At 33.9% G+C, this 21,219-nt stretch overlaps 1 protein-coding gene across 1 annotated transcript; it reads left to right on the top strand.

The window, feature by feature from the left end:
* Window positions 1–17,434: 17,434 nt before the first annotated feature.
* On the top strand, window positions 17,435–19,072 carry LOC113293167 (uncharacterized protein Mb2253c-like). The gene is made up of 6 exons (XM_026541899.1): window positions 17,435–17,540; window positions 17,696–17,805; window positions 17,895–18,038; window positions 18,507–18,614; window positions 18,744–18,795; window positions 18,885–19,072. The coding sequence occupies exons 2-6, from the start codon at window positions 17,701–17,703 to the stop codon at window positions 18,914–18,916; spliced, it is 441 nt and encodes a 146-aa protein (XP_026397684.1). The 5' UTR covers window positions 17,435–17,540; window positions 17,696–17,700; the 3' UTR covers window positions 18,917–19,072.
* The last annotated feature ends 2,147 nt before the right edge of the window (window positions 19,073–21,219 follow it).

Genomic DNA, 21,219 nt, shown 5'->3' with positions numbered 1-21,219 from the left:
GGGTTTTTCTGCATTTGCGGTTTCCTCGTTAACAAAATTCTGGTGTCTGTGTTATTTCTTTTCCACATTATATTTTGTTATATAATTGAAATATCACAGGTTATGCGTTAAGATCAATCAATTAGAATATCCAACCTTGGGTTGTTGATTTACATTGATTGACACTTGAACGTTGGTCTTTGGTATCGTTCAAGTTACTCCTCTTATTCAATCGGGCTCGCAGATTTCTATTTGTTGATTGCGGATTGAATTAAGAGTTAGAGATATTAAATTCTTTGATATAATTTAATCTAGATTGAGTCTGGCTGTCTAGTTGATTCTCTAGAAAGTATATTGGAGTAAGTCATCTCAGATTGCCAAACGAATTGGGTGTGGTTGTTAGACCCCCGCATTTTCACTACCAATGGTAGACTTGTATAGTTCATTGACATTTTTAACACTTGTGATCTATATTCTCAGCAAAATGAGTCTTTGGAATATATATTTTTAACTTGTCCTTTTACTAGGAGTGTGTGGTTTGCCTTCTATAGCAACCCTTTTCCACCTAATTTATTTCCTTCATATGTGAATAATTGGTTTCTTCAAATGTCATACTGACCCTGCAGGTTGGAAAATCTACCAAGGACAGTGGAGTGATAAATGTGCCACTATCATTTGGTACATTTGGAAGTCAGGATGTGACAAAGTTTTAACAGGAATCATCCCAAGTCTGAAAGACGTTTGTACAAGAGCCGAAATGGAATGGAAAGTCCATGCTACCTTAGAACGACCTCTATACAATGCTAGAAGTACAAATTCTCATAAACCAGACCCCATTAGGATAAGCCCCGTTCCAGGAACCCAAAATATTAACTTTGCAGGCACATTTGACAAACATAGGAAGATTGCAAGTATTGCCTTCATTCTAAGAAATTTTATTGGTTGGTGCAGGGAAGTGAAGAAACTGGAGTGCAGGGCACAAAGTTAGGATGAAGTGGAGGTGCAAGAAGCATTGGAAGCAAAAACATGGTCTTCTCAGTTGGATATTATAGTCGTTCAAATTGAAAGAAGCGCACTAATACATTAAATCAGTTAAAGGTGAGGATTGTCATTCAGATTGAAAAGCTACATATAGAATTAAAGACATTAGTGAAAAACTCGTCACTAATAGCATGAATGTGGAAGGAAAATACTTAATCTGTTTTTATGTGGGTAAAAGGAAAATCAGTTGGCTTCTAGGGTCAAGTTAAATGCAACTTGTGACATTGCTTTTCCCCCACCTAGTATGTTATTTGATATTTTAAGGTCGAATCTACACAACTCTTGTAAACAATTTAATTTCTATTAATCTAAGGTTTTATTATTAAAAATAAAATAAAATAAACCTTATTCTTTTACTTATGCTTTCTTCTTGTCCTCGTAACATATACATAAAATTGAAAGATGTTGTGGAAGAATTCGTAGATCGAGGAAATTATCTTAAAATTTTGTATTAATCATACCTTGAAGAAGGAATCTCTGATAATGAAAAATAATTTAGTGATCATGTTATCAACGATTTCTTTAACAATGAGAATGAATTCTCTGCTCAAGCTCTTCGGAACAATTAAATGTGTTAACTAGTTAACTCCTTTTAGGGATTTATTCTTATTGTTTCAAGGAGGAAAAACTAGTATTTTGAAGTTGTTTATCTTGTAATATAGAGAAAGAGGAAAAGAAGACACAAAGTAAAGGGAGAAAGAAGAAGAGTTCTCATTAGAAGTGTATCGTAGAAAAACATTAGAGCCTCTATTTATAGGGCTAGACACAAGGGCATCCCAGTAATAAGCGAGATTCAGCCTATATATTTTTAACATAATTACACGTTTATAACACTCCCCCTGATGACATTGTGTCTAATCTAATTGCCTCGTTAAAACCTTGTCTGGAAATTCCAAAAGGACAAAACCTGATCGAAGGGAAAATAGTACAATTGATAAAACTTAGAAAATATTTGGACACACAAATGTTGCCTCATTAAAACCTTGACAAGGAAAACCCAGCGGGCAAGAAGTTGATGAAGGAAAAAGAGTACAACGTGATAAGTCCAATAAAATGCACCTTATGTGATGGTGCTCCCCCTGATGAGTACTTCAGTAAATACTTGGCTTGCAAATATTTGAGTCGGGACTTTCCAATTTCGGTGAACGAATTTCTTGAATGTAGAAGATATTTGTTCTGGTGAAGTCTTCTTTTGTGTTAGTCTTCAATAGTGATGTACTCGAATCTTCAAGATTCTTTAAGTGCGTTGAGAACTTGTGTCTTGGTTTACTATCTTCGGAGATGATTTGCAGATGTAGTTTCTTTGACAAGGTGTCAATATGTAGTTACAGTACGAAAGGTGAAAAGAATTTGTGATCATACCTTATATGGATCATAATTATATCCAAATTCATAGGAGATGGTTATGTTGATGTGGTATAACAAAATGACTTAGTTAATGGTGGGAATCCACCAAATAACCAAAATTGATACAACTCCCCCTTGGATGACCACCACGTTGAATTAGAATTTGCCTCATTAAAACCCAATGGGAAAAAATTTGGACGAAGGAAAAAGAACACAAATATCAACATTTTGAAAGAAAATTGAACGTCAACGAGATGTTGCCGCGTTAAAACATTGTCAGGAAAACCACATGGGATAAAACCTGAAACAAAGAAAAAAAAGAATACAACTTTTGACGTAAATATGGATGCTAACTCAACTATATGAGTATTATAGAAAACAAGCATCAAAATAACAACTCTAGTCTCAAAGAGTTTAAGCTACATAATTCTAACTGCAGATTTAAGAAAGAAATAAACAAAGAAAATAGAATATATGATGCTAAAGCGTGGGTTTTGGTGTTTTTAAGGACTCTTCCAGAGAGTCAGAGACCAATAAAGTTGATAGCATTAACGAATCTGGATTTTGGTACTTTGCAAAACTTTCTTTTTTAAAAAAGGGCTATTTAACGTTTGGTACCCGGCAAATGACCAACACCTAATTTTGGTACCCAATTACGGAGACCGTATGATCAAACAGTTGACTTAGTAAAGTAGCAATTCATTTTAGTAATCAAATAATTTTAATTTAAAACCCAGAAACACCCTTCCATCCGACGGTCATAAACAAATATAGTATGTACTCGATCTTTTTCTCATCTTCTTCAAATTCCATTTATTCTGGACTTCCAAAACCAAAACTCTATCTGAATGTATTACCCACAAATCCATCGTTACTAGAAATTCCACGTATCTTCTTCATCACCATTTATTATGATTTTGAGTTTGTGATCATTTTACAACAATCGCCATCATCCAACTCGATTAAATTTTTGAAGCCCTTAAATGATTTGATTTGGGGCAGAAAACAAAATCAGCTTTAAGACAATGAAAAAGAGAAAATTGATTCTAACCCACTCTTCAAATCCCCCTTATTTTTCTGCTAACTTGTTAAGAACTCTGATCTCTCTCTATCTCAATCCTCTTTTGTATGATTTATTGCGATATTGTCATATTGCTGCCGTTCAAATTGTGGAATGAGGGAAGAGATGAACAAGCATTTCTAGTTCTGTAAAGATAAGAAAATATTGGTTCCAAACTTGCTTGGGGTAGTTTGATTTGTGCAGGTTCTTCATACCGACAAAACAGGTGAAAATAAGTGTTTTGCTGTCGTTACTATTTTGTGATGAATGGCTATGGATTGATTGGAATTGCAGAGTTTCAGTTGGTGTAGGGTTATTTTAGATTTGAAATTTCTACTGGGAAGGAGATACGATGGGCTTGGAACTCAACAGGAGCATACTTGTATCACCGGTGAAATGCACCCAAAGGTGTTTGTAAAATTTCCTGAACCACCTGCTCTTCTCGACCTCGACTAAACCAAGAGGCTGCAGCTAGGGAGATACTGAGTTTGGGTTCTAATTAGTTGATGTTTAGAATGAAGTTTTTTTTGCTGAGAAAGCAGGAAAAAAAATGGTTGTGGTGTTGCCGCACAGTAAAGGGATGGAGCTGATGTCGTTGTTTTGAGGAGATCAATGGTGATGATCATTATAGTTTGTTAGGGATTAGGAAATTTACGTCAGAGAGAATTTCATTTAAAGGACAGAATTCAGCTGGAAAAGAAAGCTAGATTTTTACAGAGAATTGATTCGTGTGTGTAATCTGTTGATCCATTTGAATTCTCTGTTTGAGAGTGAGAGCGATAACCAAAAGAAAAGTGGAAGGAATTTTTATTTAGGATAGATTCGTAAATTATTTATTTTTTAAATAAAAAGTACTCCCTCCGTTTTTTTTAATAGGCTGGTTTTGTTTTTAGAGAAAAATTAACGAAATTAAGAGAACTAATCATTGAAAGTGGCCCTCATGACACTTGTCAATAAAAAAATGAAGGGAAATGGTTCTCATAACACTTGTCAGTAAAAGAAGTAAAGTGAAGTGGTCCACATGACACTTGTCATTAAAAGACGTTAAGAGAAAAGTGGTCCCACAAAACCAAAGTAACATTTGACTTCCCAATTAGGAAACCAACCTATTTTTTTGAAACTTTTATTTATAAAAACCAGCCTATTATTTAAGAACGGAGGGAGTAATTTAAAATAAAATAACTATCGGTCAGATGAAAACTTACACAGTCAACGTCAGTCTAGGTACCAACGCTTAATATTTCAAATATTATGTACCAAAGTTAGGTGTTGGACATTTGCTGGGTACCAAACGTTAAATATCCCAAAAAAAACACTTAAAGGATTGTAAACCTGATATAATCAAGTCATGTGGTTGCCTGGATACAATTTGAATCCTACAAGGATTACAAATTAGAACATATTATCCGAATGAAATACGAGTCATTCAAAGACTACCACGCCAAATGCATTGTTCAGGGAGAAAATAACATTATTGAATCAATCCTAGGGTTTGAGTAAAAAAATAAAAAAAAAACCCTTAAGTCATTTTATAACGAAAATACTTCTCGTAGAACGTATTCTGACAACACTAACCTGTAATCAACCGGCTTGGCAATTTTAAGGTGTTAAGTCTTGGATCCAAAATTGCGTTAATTGAGAAATTAATCCAATTGTATGCCAACCAATCAGATATGTCGATATTCCTCTGCAGAGGGGTTCACAACCACGATCATTTATTTCATTAGCTACTGTAAATGAATATTCGATCATAGTTAGCTTTTCAGGGTCCCACAAAATTTTCCGGTGTATGCATATCTTGATAAAATTCACTCAACTGGTACCAGCGCCCGCGGGCATTATAATCTCCCTATCTTCCAGTGAGGAGATATGAACTATGAGGATGTGGATCTTGTTTTGATAGACTTTATTAAAGTACTATTTGTAGCTTATTCTAAAATGCTACTTTTTGCTATATGTGAATGGATTTTCCTTTCAAAAAGGCAAAAGCTTATATAAAAGCAAAATGAGACATTTCACACCAATTAATAATGACAGTCTTTCTTTTTTCCGATTTTGATCGTATTGGGAGAGAAATCAATATAACTTTTAAGTTAAGTAACACAAGCTTCTGATAGTGTATGCTCTCCCCCTGATCATGGTGGAATTTTCTTTTTATCTCATAGACGAAAACTTCAAGTTTCGTAAAGTATTATCCGATTAATTCAAGATATATACTCATTACGAAATATATCTTTCGACATAAAAAAAATGTAGTCTTAATAGACATAAATATTTAACATCAACCATGGATTACTTTTGAAACACAAACAAAAATAAAATGATGTGTCAAAACCAAAAGCATCGAATATATGCAAACAAATCTCTGATAACTTCGTGACCTCAAGGGCCAATGAGATGAAATTATGGACACTTTCTTCATCAAAAGAAAATTAAAATAAGATCAATATAGTCACTACAAGGACTAATACTATTGGCTACCAAGCCGGGTGCGCACCCATTGATCTTTAAGGTCCTTGAAATATTCCAACTACAAGTGGAACAAATTCGAACTTTGGAGATTATACAGGAGAAAAAAAGTTAAAATTGCCCAATATCACTCAAGAATGTAGCAATTTTTATTCACTGGTATTTGGAATTAGTGTAAACCATAAGAACGATATAGAAAAATCCAATTCCAGCTGGTTTAAATTATTCTTTTGATAAAAATAAAGAAACCATTATTGTTATTCTTTGTAGAAAAAATCTACTTTTTGATTGATGAAGATTTCTTTGAAGGAAATAACCAAAATTGGCTAAAAGTTCTTAAAATGCCAATTTTTACATCTCTTAAAAGAAAAGAGATGGGAAAAAACCAATATCAATTGGTTTGTACAATCTACCAACATTTAATTGACAAAATATAAAAATAATATTGTCGTTTTATCCATCGCATAGGAAAAATCCACTTTGTGGTTGACAAATGGTTTCTTGTAAAAAGAAAAATAGAAACCATATAGATAAATCATATGAACCTTGTATAGAGGACAAAGATACCAAATTTAATTGGTCGTAGGTTTTTCAACCATGCACATGATTAGTTATCGTAAAAATAATCAAATTGCGATAACACCAATTTGGGTGTTATGCAAACAAACCTCTGATAACTTTGTGACGTCAAGGACCAATAAGATTAAATTATGGACACTTTTTTCATCAAAAGAAAATTAAAAAAGATCAATATAGTCACTACAAGGACTAATAATATTAGCTAACAAGCCAGGTGCACACTCATTGATCTTTAAGGTCATTAAAATATTCCAACTACAAGTGGAACAAATTCGAACTTTGGAGATTATAACGAAGAAAGAAAATTTAAAATTGCCCAATATCACTCAAGAATGTAGCAATTTCTATTCACTGGTATTTGAAATTAGTGTAAACCATAAGAACGATATAGAAAAATCCAATTCCTATTGGTTTAAATGATTCTTTTGATAAAAATAAAGAAACCATTATTGTTATTCTTTGTAGAAAAAATCTACTTTTTGATTGATGGAGATTTCTTTGAAGGAAATAACCAAAATTGGCTAAAAGTTCTTAAAATGCCAATTTTTACATCTCTTAAAGAAAAGAGATGGGAAAAAACCAATATCAATTGGTTTGTACAATCTATCAAAATTTAATTGACAAAATATAAATATAATATTGTCGTTTTATCCATCGCATAGGAAAAATCCACTTTGTGGTTGGCGAATGGTTTCTCTAAAAGAAAAATAGAAACCATATAGATAAATCACATGATCCTTGTATAAGGACAAAGATACCAAATTTAATTAGCCGTAGGTTTTTCAACCATGCACATGATTAGTTGTCATAAATATAACCAAATTGGGAGAACACCAATTTTTGGTGGTAATAGTTTCATTAAAGGTATAGAAACTATAATCCACCTTCCAATCTTTCTTTTTTTATATATAAAAAATATTAGAGGAGAAAATCACCCATATCCCATGATTATAGACCATATCTTTTTAGGATTAAACAATGGATTTTATGTTGTTTTTTTTTGCTGAGAAACACACCACTGCATTAATTTAAAACAAAATTACAAGCTTCAGCCAAAGGATCTTTCCTCAACAAACTGTCCAAAAAAAGGAGGAAAAGAAACCCAAATATCTTTGAAACTGAATTTTCTAGCCCGACATGCAAGCCGGTCTGCTAGCTTGTTCTTAAGACGCTTAGTATAAACAACTTTGAAACTATTACAAATAGAAAAAATAAAGCGACACTCCTTTAAAAGATCATTGCAACGCCAATCTACTGCATCTCTGCCTTCATTAACAAAATCCACTAATTGAAGGCAATCACTAACAAACAGGACTTTTGAAAGATTCATTTCCAAAGCCCAGGAGATATCCAAGATTAGGGCAGTTGTTTCAGCACCAACAACACCTGAAATCCATCCAAAGTCCGCTCTAGATTGTTTTATTCTTCCTGCATTGTCACAAAGAATAATACCAATACCCACATTAAAATTCTTGAAAGAGCCATCAACGAACATAATATGATCAACAACATGAATGGAAGTTTTAACATCCAATCTAATAGTTTTTTTTGTTAAAGGAGGAGCAACATAAGTATTAATAAGTCTTCTAGCATCCATAATAACTTTATCCAGATTTATCGAAACATTTCTAAACACTACATTACATCTGATTTTCCAGATACACCACATTACTATAGAACCAATGCATGGCCAGTTAACAACAAAAGGAGAGATACCCATAATTTTATCAAACCACCTCAGAAAAACATCTTCAATCCAATCACAATCAGTAACAACTAAGTGTTGCAGGGAAAACGCAAACCATATATGAGAAGCTATATGACACAAGAAGAACAAATACATAACAGATTCAATACAATTCCTACATAAAGGACAACAGTCATCAATAGCAGGATTATAAAGTACAAGTATAGAATTTACTGGTAACATCTGAGCAAAAACTTTCCACATGAAGAATTTGATCTTTGGAAGACAGTCTAAAGACCAAACTTTTTTCCAAAAAGCATCTTTCTCCACCGAACTAGACTCATTTGTATAAACATTGTAAGCTGTCTTTATTATGAAATCACCATTTTTCGTATGAGCCCACATAATACTATATTTTTCATTACTATTTATACTTAGAGACCTTATTTTTATAACATCATCAGGAGCAAACAAATAATTTAAAAGACCAATATTCCAGTTGTTATTTTGAACATCTATAAGTTTACTAACAAAAGTATAATCATTAAAATTAGGATTAATCGAAACCGGTGGTGAATTACTGCAAGGTAACCAATTTGAAGACCAGATTTTTGTAGAAGTACCATCATTAATCTTACTAACAATATTAGCTTTTAAGAAGACCAAACCTTTAACTATACCTTTCCAGATCCAAGAAGAATTTTCAGCTGCTTTATCTATTTCCAACAAGTTTTGATTACGAAAGTACTTATCTTTTAAAAATCTAGAAACTAATTGATCTGGGTTTCTACAAATTTTCCAACCCAATTTTGCAATAAACACCCTGTTAGTAGCATGAGAGTTTCTAATACCTAGACCACCACTTAATTTTGATTTACCAATATCATTCCAAGAGCGAAAATAAGCTGCCCGTCTTGGGTTTTTCTTCGACCACCAAAAAACTCTCTGAATCGAATCAATTTTAGAAGTAATTTTTTTATGGAAAGGAAAACATGTCATATAATAAACATCTAAGCTTGAAAGAACATGCTTAGTAACAACTGTTCTACCAGCGCCATTTAAATTCGTTCTCTTACAATTACTCAACCTAGCATAGAATTTATCAATAAGGAACTGAAAAGACTTTGTTTTATCCCTTTTAACAAATAAAGGAGTATCAAGATACTTTTCAAAACTACTCAAAAATTTAATACCCAGAGATTTTGAAAGTAACTTAACATGTTTATGATGCATTTTGCTACTAGTGAAAAACCAGATTTCTCAAAGTTTATAGCTTGACTTGAGGCCTTCGCAAAAGTGTTTATAATCTTCATAAGATTTCTTGCATAAGATAAAGAGGATTTTGAAAAAAGCATGCAGTCATCTGCAAAAAAAAAAGGTGTGAAATCGGAGGACTATCTTTCCTCAGTTTGAAGCCCTGAATGACTTTGTCATTTTCACTTTTCAACAGTAGCTGAGATAAAGTTTCCATGCAAATGATAAAGATATAAGGAGATAGGCAATCTCCCTGCCTAATACCCCTAATAGGAAAAAAAAAAACTTTCCAGGCGAGCCATTAACTAAAACAGAATACGAAACAGTACTTATACATTGAAATATCATTTGACACCATGCATCCGAAAAACCAAGTTTTTTAAAGACAGTGAGAACACAGGGTCATTCTAGCCTATCAAAAGCTTTCGAAAGATCTAACTTGATGGCCATAAAACCATTTTTATTATTTTTTCTCTTTCTAGTTTTGATGGAATGCAAGATTTCATGACTAATTATGATATTATCCTGAATCTGTCTATTTGCAATGAACGCAGATTGCAATGGATTCTATGTACACCCCAAAACTTTTGGAGTAACCCTATTTTGGTAGTCGGTGTAAGGAAAATATAGAATCCCATTATATGAAAATAATCCATGATGCTCACAAAATATTGGCAAAAAAGTAAAGAAATTATGCCAATCTACTATTTATGGAAGCAACCGGTCTCATTCACATTTTTCTGAGATACAATATAACATCCATAAAATAAGAATGCGCGATGTTGGATATTGAAATTAATTGGGGGATAGAGGAAAAGGACAAAAACGGGATCCAAATATCAAATCAGGATCACCCGTTATTTATGTATTTTACCTATACATAATCTACCCCTCACTAATCAGGTTTAGTGATTAATTATAATTAGGAAAAAACTTAAGTATTTGTTAAATGATTAGTGTATATATTTATTTGTATTTGGGTGAGTGAGGTGAGAGTAGAAGGAGGGAAAAAGTATTTGAAATGGAACATTTTTTGGTGAAAATGGAGGATGATTGTGAAGAGAGAATTGTTGCTAAGAGGTTGAGAATTTGATTTTTTTGCTTTGAATCCACCATTTTTGTAGCTGAAAAAGCTCGATGCCGGCATAGACGTGGTATGAATACAATTCCAGAAGCAGCCATACCGGCATGGTATTCATACCACGTCCACGCCGGCATCGAGCTTATCCCCCATTTTGAAATTCAAGCCGGCATAGTATTCAACCAAAAAACTATGCCGGTACGCTATGCAGGGGGTTTGGGGGGGGGTCCGGGGGGCGTAGCTCCTCCCGTATGTGTTGAATTTTTTAAATTCAACACCTATTTTGTTTTGAATTTTTTTTGGTTTTGAAATTCAAAACCTATTCCGTTTTGAATTTTTTTCTGGTTTTAACCAGTAGTCCGACACAGTTAATTAATTCTCGAGCATGCCGGTACTGCTACCGGCATAGTATGTTGCTTAAATTTCTCTGCCGGCACATGATGTAAAGTATCCAGGAAACTTAAAAAAGAATTCACTTGACTACCAGCATTGATAGATTTCTATCGACCATGCCGGCATTTAGTTACGGCATTGAATGTTAGTTACCAAGCATGCTGGCACCGTTTTCCGACATGGTCTTCATCACTTCCGGCGATGTAAAAAAATATATTTTCGCCATGGTCTTCATCACTACCGCCATGGTCTTCATCACTTCCGGCATTGTCTCCATCACTACCGGCATGGACTTCATCACTTCCGGCATGGTCTTCATCGCTTCCGGCATGGTCTTCATCACTTCCGACATGGACTTCATCACTTCTGAATGTAAAAAAAAAAACGTTTTCAAAGTGAGGAGCCGGCAGAGAAGGAGAAGAGAATTTGAAAGGGAGTGGGGAAAATTTAGAATTTGTAAGGGAATGGGGAATATTTGGGTTTCAAAACCCTAACCTCAAAGAGATTAATAAGAAGTGAAGATGGAAATGAGTGATATGATTTTGTTTTTTGATTTTAAGTTTTTAGATTTTTATTTTGAGGGAAGGGTTTTTAGTATTTTTGCCCCCAGAAAACACCCCTTAGCAAACACTATTGGTTGGGGGAAGTAATTTATATCCCCCAATTAGTTTCAATAACCCCCAATCGCGCGTTTTAAAATAATAAGCTTGGGACCACCCAAATCCTATTATTTTAAAGAGATATTACTTAATCGATAAAATAATTATTTTATTCATATAACAATAATATATTAATTTAAAGAATAATTCTTAATTTAAAAAACTTATTTAGAAAAACGAGAATTTCCATATTAAAAAAATAAAAATAAAAATAAAGTATCTTAGGATAAATACCGAAATAGATTTTTAAAAGTGGAATATGGAAAAAGATTAAAAAAAAAACTTTAACGAAAATACTTTTAGAACGCATGCAATTGTGTTTAATGTAATAAATCTTATTAATTTCCATGAAAAAAAATACAAAATAAATTTGTATTTAGCATACAATTTACAATTCAATACAAGCTTCTAAATCACTAGGATGTCTTCTCATCTCAAAGGTGTATGAAAATTACTTTTTATTTTCTAATAGAATTATTATTTTATATAATATTCGGGACCTATTAATGTTTAAGGGGAATGTTTGAAATATATTATATTATAATTTTACCGAATTTATTATTTTAGCACTAGGGGCCGAGTTGGGAGTTGATAATTTTATTATTTTAGTGAGATTATTATATTGTCGAGTATTATTTTAAAAAAGTTTTACTGTAGATGGAGAGGAAGAAGAAAGAACCGTCGGTTGTTATTGGTAAGTAACCAAATAAACCAATACCATTGGTCCATGACCGTTCTACAAATGCGGTACAAAGGAAAAACATCATCAGTATATATAGTTAACAAATAGCACTACGACAATAATGGCAGGTCGACTCAGCTTCTTTTATTACGGCGTAAGGAAGCAAATCCCTAGCAGCAACATAGGAAAACCACAGAAAACACGACTTATTTGAATAACCCGGCGACCTACCAATTGTAGAAGTAGGATTTTTGGCGAACAATAAGCACTTGAGCTTTATTTTTGCAACCTGATCGCTCTTTTGGTAAATTTCGGGCCCTCAACTACGAGACTAAAAAAGGGAGTTATCCAAACCAAGGACCAGCTAGCCTTATTGGCGTAGGTATACATGCAGCGAGTATAGCTTGTTTGATCAAGTTCGTGGGACCATTAGCAGAGGTTCTATAGTTGTTAAACATAGTGGACTTGGTCAATCAAAGGACGAGGATGGGTACAGAGGGCCATAGGTTCGAATCCTGTCACCTTGACTGTAGCTTCGCATTTGCAACCTTGATCGAATGTGTAGAATAGGTGGAAGGTTCAACCTGACTGGAAAGAACGGAGAATCCTATTGATCGTAAATAATTGATTGATTGGTGCTCGTGTCTAGGAGTGGCATTACTTACTAATCCTATTTTTTCTTCCTTTTCATTGGGATTGGTTGTTGTTTTTATATCCTTATTTCATATTCCATCGAATTCCCGTTTTGTAGCTGCTGCACAACTCCTTATTTATGTTGGAGCCATAAATTTCTTAATTATATTCGCTGTTATGTTCATGAACGACTCAGAATATTACAATGATTACAGTTGAAATAGCGAAGTTCTTTGGTTATCTCAATGGGTTCAGAAACCACACGTTTCTCTGGATCATCATAACATATTGGAGCTAAAAGAAAACGACATTGAATTGAATTAAATAGTTTATGATTGTTGTTGGTTTATAACAAACCGATTAAACACGTGGATTTCTTATTGCTCATGGATAGAACTGATTTCTTATTACTCATGGATAAAACTCCACACTCCACATTTAGATTAAACCTTCTATGCCTCCTTTGGAAATCTAAAGTTGGTGCTGGTAGACTCCGTATAATATACTTAGCACAAACCTATATTGAAAAAAGATAAAACCATATTAGAAATCCTATCAATAAATTAAACAAAAAGAATAAAAATATCAATCCAAAAGAAAAGATTAGATATGTATACAATTAGTCTTCTTTGCTTTCATTGATAGAGCAACGTGCGTGATAATGTCTTGATATAGAGAAAGAGGAGAAGAAGACACAAAGTAAAGGGAGAAAGAAGAAGAGTTCTCATTAAATGTGTATTATAGAAAAAAATTAGAGCCTCTATTTATAGGGCTAGACACAAGTGCATCCCAGTAATAAACGAGATTCACCTTATATATTCTTAACATAATTACACTTTTATAGCAGTTTATTAATTTTTTTCTTACACTGCTATATCATCTATCAATTATTGAAATTTATTTAGGTAAATTTTATTTTGATGATGATATTTGCAATACTTGATCTTTATTGTTTATTCTTGTGTATTTTTTTGAGTTTCACGAGATTGTTTTTTTGTTTTATCATAGATGTGTGATTAAAATGAAATCTCATGATTTCTCTTAAGTTGCGCTCTTTACTTTGTTCGTAACTGGATAAAAAATGAATAAACTTATGATAAAAATTGCAGTATTTAATCTTCATGATTATTCTTTGAATGTATTGCAAGGATTCCATAAGATAGTCCTAGTCATTGTTTTATTTCTCTCATTTGTAACTAGTGGAGAATAAAGTTGCGACTTTAAATTTTATGTCCGTACATAGCTAGAAACAATAAGATCTTATGTGAATTATATCACAAAAATTACACTCTTTACTTTTTGTTCGTTACTGGCTAAGAAGAGCAAATTTTTGTTGATGATTATTGTTTTCTCAAGAATAAGGCCTCTTGATTCCTAAAAAATATAAAATTATTGTTTTTAAACTTCTTATCCGTAATTAGCTAGAAGTTAAAAAAAATTGAATACATGTGCAAGGAAATCTTTTTCTTATATATAAAGGAAGTTCGTTCATGTTGTTCTATTTGAGAATGACTTACAATGTAGAAGAGTTCAAATTTGAACTTGTGGTTAATTACTGAATCTTTATGGGAGTGCACTGTAGAATTTTAGGAGAGAACAACACCTATAAAAAATATCTCATTCGTGAAGTTGCTAAGTTGTGAAACTTAGTGAATGATTTGAAAAATCTGGTATGTGATCTTTGGTCTTGATAATCTCTTAAGGCTTATTTACGATCACTATTTGAAACCTTTATCAACTTATGAAAACAAGAGGAGATTATTTAGTAATAATCTAATAAGACATATGGATCTACTGAGCATTTCTAAGTGAATTACTTGTGTAAATGTAAACTTCAAATCTAGCAAAAAGAGACAAGTAAAGACTAAGGGGGACATATCAACGTAATAATTGCTTTAATGCTCTGGTACAATGGACTTTGAAGCGGGTAAAAATATTACGCACTGGCACAACAACTATTCAGTAGATTGATTATTCATTATATATGTTATGGTTTGAGTATTATCATAAGTTTTAATCAAGCTACGAATCTTCAATAACAAGGTGATGAACGAAAATTTGCAGAATCGTAGAAGAACTCGAAGAACAGCGAATTCAAGAGTTTTGAAGATTTACTTTTTAATCCTTATGTGACTAGTAGTTTTGTCACTAAAGTTGACAAAGGAGGAGATCGTTATAGCAATGCTCGGTCAAACTCATAAGTTTTGGTACATCAACCTTGTTGAAAAGTTTAGATGATGAAAACTACATCTTGATTTATAGTTTGCTAGAGTCAGTCTCGAACTTGGAATATAACATGGTAATTGAGTATCAAAATTCTCCAATTAGACTTGAAGATTGAAGACTGAAGAACAACGTCAACGGAACTTCATCAACAAAGATATGTGTAGACCGACTATCCTAATCAACCATTTTATCTACCGAGACAATGTAGTGCGACTTTACTATTATGATGAAAATTGCAGATAAAAAATTTCGTGTTCAAGCTAGTACTTGTTAAATATCGAATTATAATTTCAAGAAATAAAAATTCTAATGAACTTATTGCATAATAGGTTGAGAACAAAAAATATTGTAATTGCGTAAGAAGTTCACAGGAGAATCAAGTTATAGTCATGTTCACGGGCTAATTTGGTCAGCACTCGAACTTTGAGTTTATTGATAATATACTTGATGAATAAATCTCTTATTACCTCGCGTATACGAGCAGATTTCGTCAGTTCGCGAACTGGTTGATTTTGAGATGTTCTTGGACACCTTTGAATCCTCAAATACATGAACTGATTGGTTAGCGTGTGAAACCTGGGAACTTTTTGTAACTTGAGTAAACAAATCAATTTTAGTTCTTATCTATCACCGAGTTCGTCTCCATTGATATACAACCATTCAAGAACTATCGATCATTGAATAAGATTGATATAAATTACAAAATTCACTTCGCCTCAGACTTTGTAATTTCACAAGTTTCGTATTTGTTGTGAGGTGGAAACGATTAGGCATCTCAATAAAATATTTAATAGAGTAAGCCATCCTGATTGTTAAGGTTTACTTGATATTTTTTTCTATCTGCGAAGATCCCTCGTAAAACAAACATATTTGATTAACTTGATTGTATATCTGTATGAAAGAAATCAATAAGCTACTGCTAGAGGCGGAATAGTTAAAAAAATTTGGTGCGGTTGAATCAACTCCTAGGCTTGTAATTAATGGAGGTCAGCTAGGGAAAACAAGTACACATGATCTTGTGAGATCCAAGAGACGTAAGGAGCAAGTTTGTAGCATCCTCATTTTTGACATGATGCATGCTCAAAAATGCGCTATTAATTTGAATGAGATGAAGATTCATCTCAAGCTCATGTTGCGCGTGCATGTCATGTTTCCCCAGAGTTGAAATTACACCGTTATGAAGCATCATACAAGTAGGATGTTGGCCAAGAATTAAAATGCATCACTATGGTGCATTTTGCAAGTTGAGAATTGTGCCATAACTAGAATACATCACTATGGTGTGTTACTTGTAATTCGTTGTACCTAAAGCAAGTTGACTTTGCCTAAGACATACATCTCCCCTTATTCTACTTGTAAAATATCAATAAGACATATAAATATAGGAAATGGGTGTTGGTAAGGTGCATTAAGCGGAAATGCATCCTTAAGCTATAAAGTTTGGACGATATAGCATATATATATGTGACGTAGAAATTGTTGGAAAATTGGGTTAGAACTAGAGGATAAAAACGAACAGAAGAACTGTGTACTCCTGACTTCAAGGATATTTTGATTCTTTTAGAGAATAAATTCGACTTTTCCAAATTAATTAGTGAGTACAACATGTTTGTCGAATTATGCCTTCAAAATTTAATAAAATCCTAACATCGTAATTGTATTCAAGGATTGTACTTCCTTGACCCGACCAATAACACACTATTTAAGATTCTGATGATATTATTAGAGAAGAAGAAGACAATAATATCTGATGGGTTTTCAAGAGAAACAATCACCGCATAAGTGATTTCATGTTTTCTGGAGATGTTTGTTCATCACCGAACAATACCTTCGAAAGGCATCAAATTTGAATTAGCGGCAAACATAATACATACATTTTGAAATATCCAACAGAAACATCGTTATGTCGCATTACTTACATTTTGAAATATCCAACAGAAACATCATTCTGCCATATTGGATATATTTTTTTTTGTGGAAAAAGGGGGCTTCAAGAAACCCCTAAATTTTATTTATTAGAATACCTCATTCAAATTGAGGTTTGAAGGATTACATTGATCAATTATATCAATAAACAGGACAATACAGACGGTACAAGATTTACAGCCGTATTGGATAACTGAGAGAGTTTCACGATGCGCATGGTTGGTTGCTAAACTCTAAAAATTCGCATGCGACCAAGGTGTAGGGCCACGGTTTAGAACGTACCAAAGGCTGGGTTAATACATAGGCACGGTTGAGCAAGTGATACGTTGTTTTGCAGCCCATTAATCAACTGATTCGAACCTTATTTATACGCACCCGCCAAACGAAACCCTAAATCTATGCCAAAAGAAACCTAAATCTCTCTATAAATACCCACTACAAGACACCCTTTGCGCTTCCAAATCAGTTATCTTCAGTCTTTTCTTGGCGTTTGCTTTTGATTTTCAACTCTACGCAGTATACAGGTAATCTCTGTTTCCATCTCTCTGTTTACGTTTGAGGGCTTGAGTTGATGGTTGTGGGTTTCATCAATGATGTAGTTTCTGTGTTCATTTAGGGTATCTAATCATCTCAGTTAAGAGTTGAGTATTTACTAGGGTTTTCTTTGTTTTTGTTAAAGGCAAGATGTCGAGTAAGAAATCGTGTATTGTTGAGTTCGATGGTGCTGCAAAAGGAAATCCTGGACCTGCTGGTGCTGGAGCAGTACTTCGATCCGAGGATGGACGTGTGGTATGTTCGATTGCGATCAATATGATCTACGTTCTTTCTTTTTGACGGAAACTGTGTGTGTAAGTTTCTGATTTATTGTCTTGTTTAAGATATGTCGATTGAGCGAAGGTGTTGGTAATGCAACCAATAATGTGGCTGAATACCGTGGAATGCTTTTGGGAGTGAAGCATGCCATGAGTGAAGGTTATGAACGGATTTCTGTCCAAGGCGACTCTCAACTTGTAACTAACCAGGTTTGCTCGTTAATCTGATTGGATTTGATTTGCTTCACTGCTTGTTTAGTATCCGCTGAATGTTTAGTTGTTGGGCAATGTTCATATGCAGTTAATTTCTATAACATGCTAATGTATGAGTTTCCTGTAACTTTAGTTTCGTTCTGTATCCAGTGGAATTACAATAAAAATTGGTAATACTTTATAAGTTTTGTTAACAGCATAAACCTGGAAATGAGGTTAGGATTATTCGTACTATATAGGTGTCTCAAGACCATATTCGGTTTCAATAGGTTATTAAACATTCTTTCTAGATATATATTCTTTTATCCAAAATAGCCTTGTATGATGCTGCAGTCTTTGATCGTGTACTTGTCGTATATTCTGCTTTTGAAAACCTTGTAGTATTCCTATTCCAGCATTATATTTGATACATGTATTTTAATTGGTCTGTGATCTGTCTTAATTTCTGTTCTTTTACTGTATCAGGTTGAGGGCCATTGGAGAACAAGGAGTGAGAACTTGCAGCCATTGTGCAGTGAAGTCCAGGGGCTCAGGAATAACTTTGACTCTTTTGAGGCCCGCCATGTTCCTAGGGTATGATCTCCACTATATGCTTCTCCCATCTCCTACAATTTGTTTTTGGTTTCTTCTTCTATTACCATCGTTAACACTTTGTCTACTATTTAAAAATTTTAATATATTTTTCGTCTACCTTTTTTATAGGATTATAACCGTGATGCCAATGACCTAGCGAACATGGGTGTGCATCTCAAGGGTAAGATCATTCGATACTCTGTTACTCTCTTTTTTGTCTTTCATTCGATTCATCCATGGCAGTGCAATGAAATCTGTCTACTTGTGCAGATGGTGAAGTGCGGGTGTACAAGGACTATTAAGTTGATCAAAGGGAGTTTCTGGCAAGCATGTGCAGCCGACTTGGTGAATATTTAACTGGGTGTTAATGTAAGTAAATTATTAGCAGTTGTTGATTGGGATAAACAATCTGGCTAAAGTGTCCCTAGACATGGTTGAATTTAGGTGGTTAAACTCTTATTATCTTTCAGTTTCTTCAGTTTATTAGTAGTAGCTTTTGAGGCTTAGCTAGTTACATCATTGACCGTATTACGCCAATGAATTTGTCACAAGACATCATTGACCGTATTACGCCAATGAATTTGTCACAAGATACCATGGTTATTGCACAAGTGTTTAGTATAATTTTCGTAGTGAATTTAATGTTGTTTTGATTATTTAATGGTGGTATTGGTGAGTTATATTAGTTTGCCCTTCCCCTTTGGATAGTATTTGCAGCCTTTCATGCAGTTTTATACGTGAAAGCTGTATATTTTGTCATAGTTGGTGAGGCATAAATTTTTGATGGGGGCGTGTTTTCTGATGGGGTATAGGGGACAAATCATTCATTGACATGTGTATTTCTTATTAATTATTTTATAATTTTGGAAACGGGATTTTTACTAACCAATTAATTAAAAAAGTACGTGCCAAGATATGATTTGTGCCCCATACCCTAATCGGTTCATCAAAAATTTATCCGGCAAGGGGATTATCTTCCGATTTTGGAATACACAAAGAGAATTTCCTGCCTAAATTGTTCGAGTTATGAACATTTGTTTCCAGAGCTTAGTTTTAGACTTTTAGTCGCTCACTTACTTAGCCTACTACTATACTGGGACACCTCAAAGGTTCGGAGACATTTAAGGGAGGAGAAATAAGATACATGATCATGGGAAGAAATATCCATTGGCCATCACATCATGTAATTAACATCCTAGATTAGAGGATGATACGGCTCTAGTCAACGGCCATCACAACATGTAATTAACATCCTAGATTAGAGGATGATACGGCTCTAGTTAACGATACCCTCCATATCTCCGCGGGGAAGTGCCTATTCCACTAGCTTCTGTAGGTTCACCAAGTCTCTTGACCACGTGCATGTTCACAAAGTTCACTAACGCCAAACGCTTGAGAATTTATAGTCGTCCCAACTCTGCAGCTGAACTGGTGCAAAGCAGCAAGCAATACCGATCCCAGCGCAAGCAGCTAACTGAGGTACGTAAAACAATCGCCTACAGTAGCTAACACCTGCATTCTTGTCTCTAGTCAGAGTCGGACTCAGAACATGAAACAGCTGGGGCAAATAAAATGTTCCGGATGTGAACACATTCTTCTTCATTTCCTTTTACCGAAAGCTCATCCACTGCATAATGCATTCAATTTGAACCCGAATTCGAATAGGGTGCAATTGATATGCTAAATGCCCACTACCTATTAAACGTGTATAATAATGGCCCCACTATTATTTATTACAACCGTCAGAGAAACACCCTATAATTACGCATTTCCTCATTTTCCTTCACTCTTCTTTTTATAACAAAAAGAAATTTTATTGATTATGCAGATTCAGGCACTGCAAGCCTTTGTAATAATGAAGTAATCCATGGTGAATAATCCATGTACTCTTCTAAAACTAACTTGTCTTTCCTGACTTTATTGGAAATTTTATCCGCAATACAGTTATGTTCTCTCCTAACATGAAAAATTCTGCAAACTTGAAAAGAGGAACTAGAGTTTTAATACTAGAAATAAGATTATTATTCTCCCATCTAACTTGGAGATTGTCAGATTCAATGGACTCCATTAATTCTTTGCGCTTTGGCCCATTTCAGAGCTTCTAAAATAGATGTGCATTCACTTGCTTCTGCATCAATCATTCCATATGCATATGATCCCTTAAGTCCTTTACAGTTTCCAGCATTCGAAAATAGCACCATCCCAGTGCCAGAAGAATTGTTAGTATGATCAAAAGACGCATCAACATAGAGAGTAAATGTATTTTTTGGAAGTTGTTCTAAACTAATAGAGTGTTCCTGCATAGTTAAAGTATTTATATCTGCAAGAAAGAAATTTTGCATATGTAATCTGATCCTAGACACTATGGACAGGGGGTTTAGAGCTTTATCTTGAAAAACATGTTCGCATCTTTCCTTCCATATAATTCAACAACCAACCATTAAAGTCTTCTTCCAGTTATCTTGAGCCTCTACACCATTGGAGTGAGAAGAATTAAACCATGATATAACCCATTCTTTGATGCTTGCACAGTTATCTGCCACTTGATCAATATTGATATTTAGACATCTCCAGATAGTTCTGGCATGTCTGCATTGAAGGAGGA

The sequence above is a fragment of the Papaver somniferum genome, chromosome 7 (assembly GCF_003573695.1).
Source record: "Papaver somniferum cultivar HN1 chromosome 7, ASM357369v1, whole genome shotgun sequence".
NCBI lineage: Eukaryota > Viridiplantae > Streptophyta > Magnoliopsida > Ranunculales > Papaveraceae > Papaver > Papaver somniferum.
The sequence above is the reverse complement of the archived record's forward strand: the minus strand, read 5'-3'. Positions and strand labels throughout refer to the sequence as shown.

What these genes read in the sequence shown, in the direction of transcription:
- LOC113293167 (XM_026541899.1), top strand. Translation starts at nt 17,701, where the DNA reads ATGTCGAGTAAGAAATCGTGTATTGTTGAGTTCGATGGTGCTGCAAAA. An exon ending in GATCCGAGGATGGACGTGTG is followed by an intron (nt 17,806 to 17,894) that starts GTATGTTCGATT and finishes GTCTTGTTTAAG; the next exon opens with ATATGTCGATTGAGCGAAGG. An exon ending in AGGCCCGCCATGTTCCTAGG is followed by an intron (nt 18,615 to 18,743) that starts GTATGATCTCCA and finishes CCTTTTTTATAG; the next exon opens with GATTATAACCGTGATGCCAA.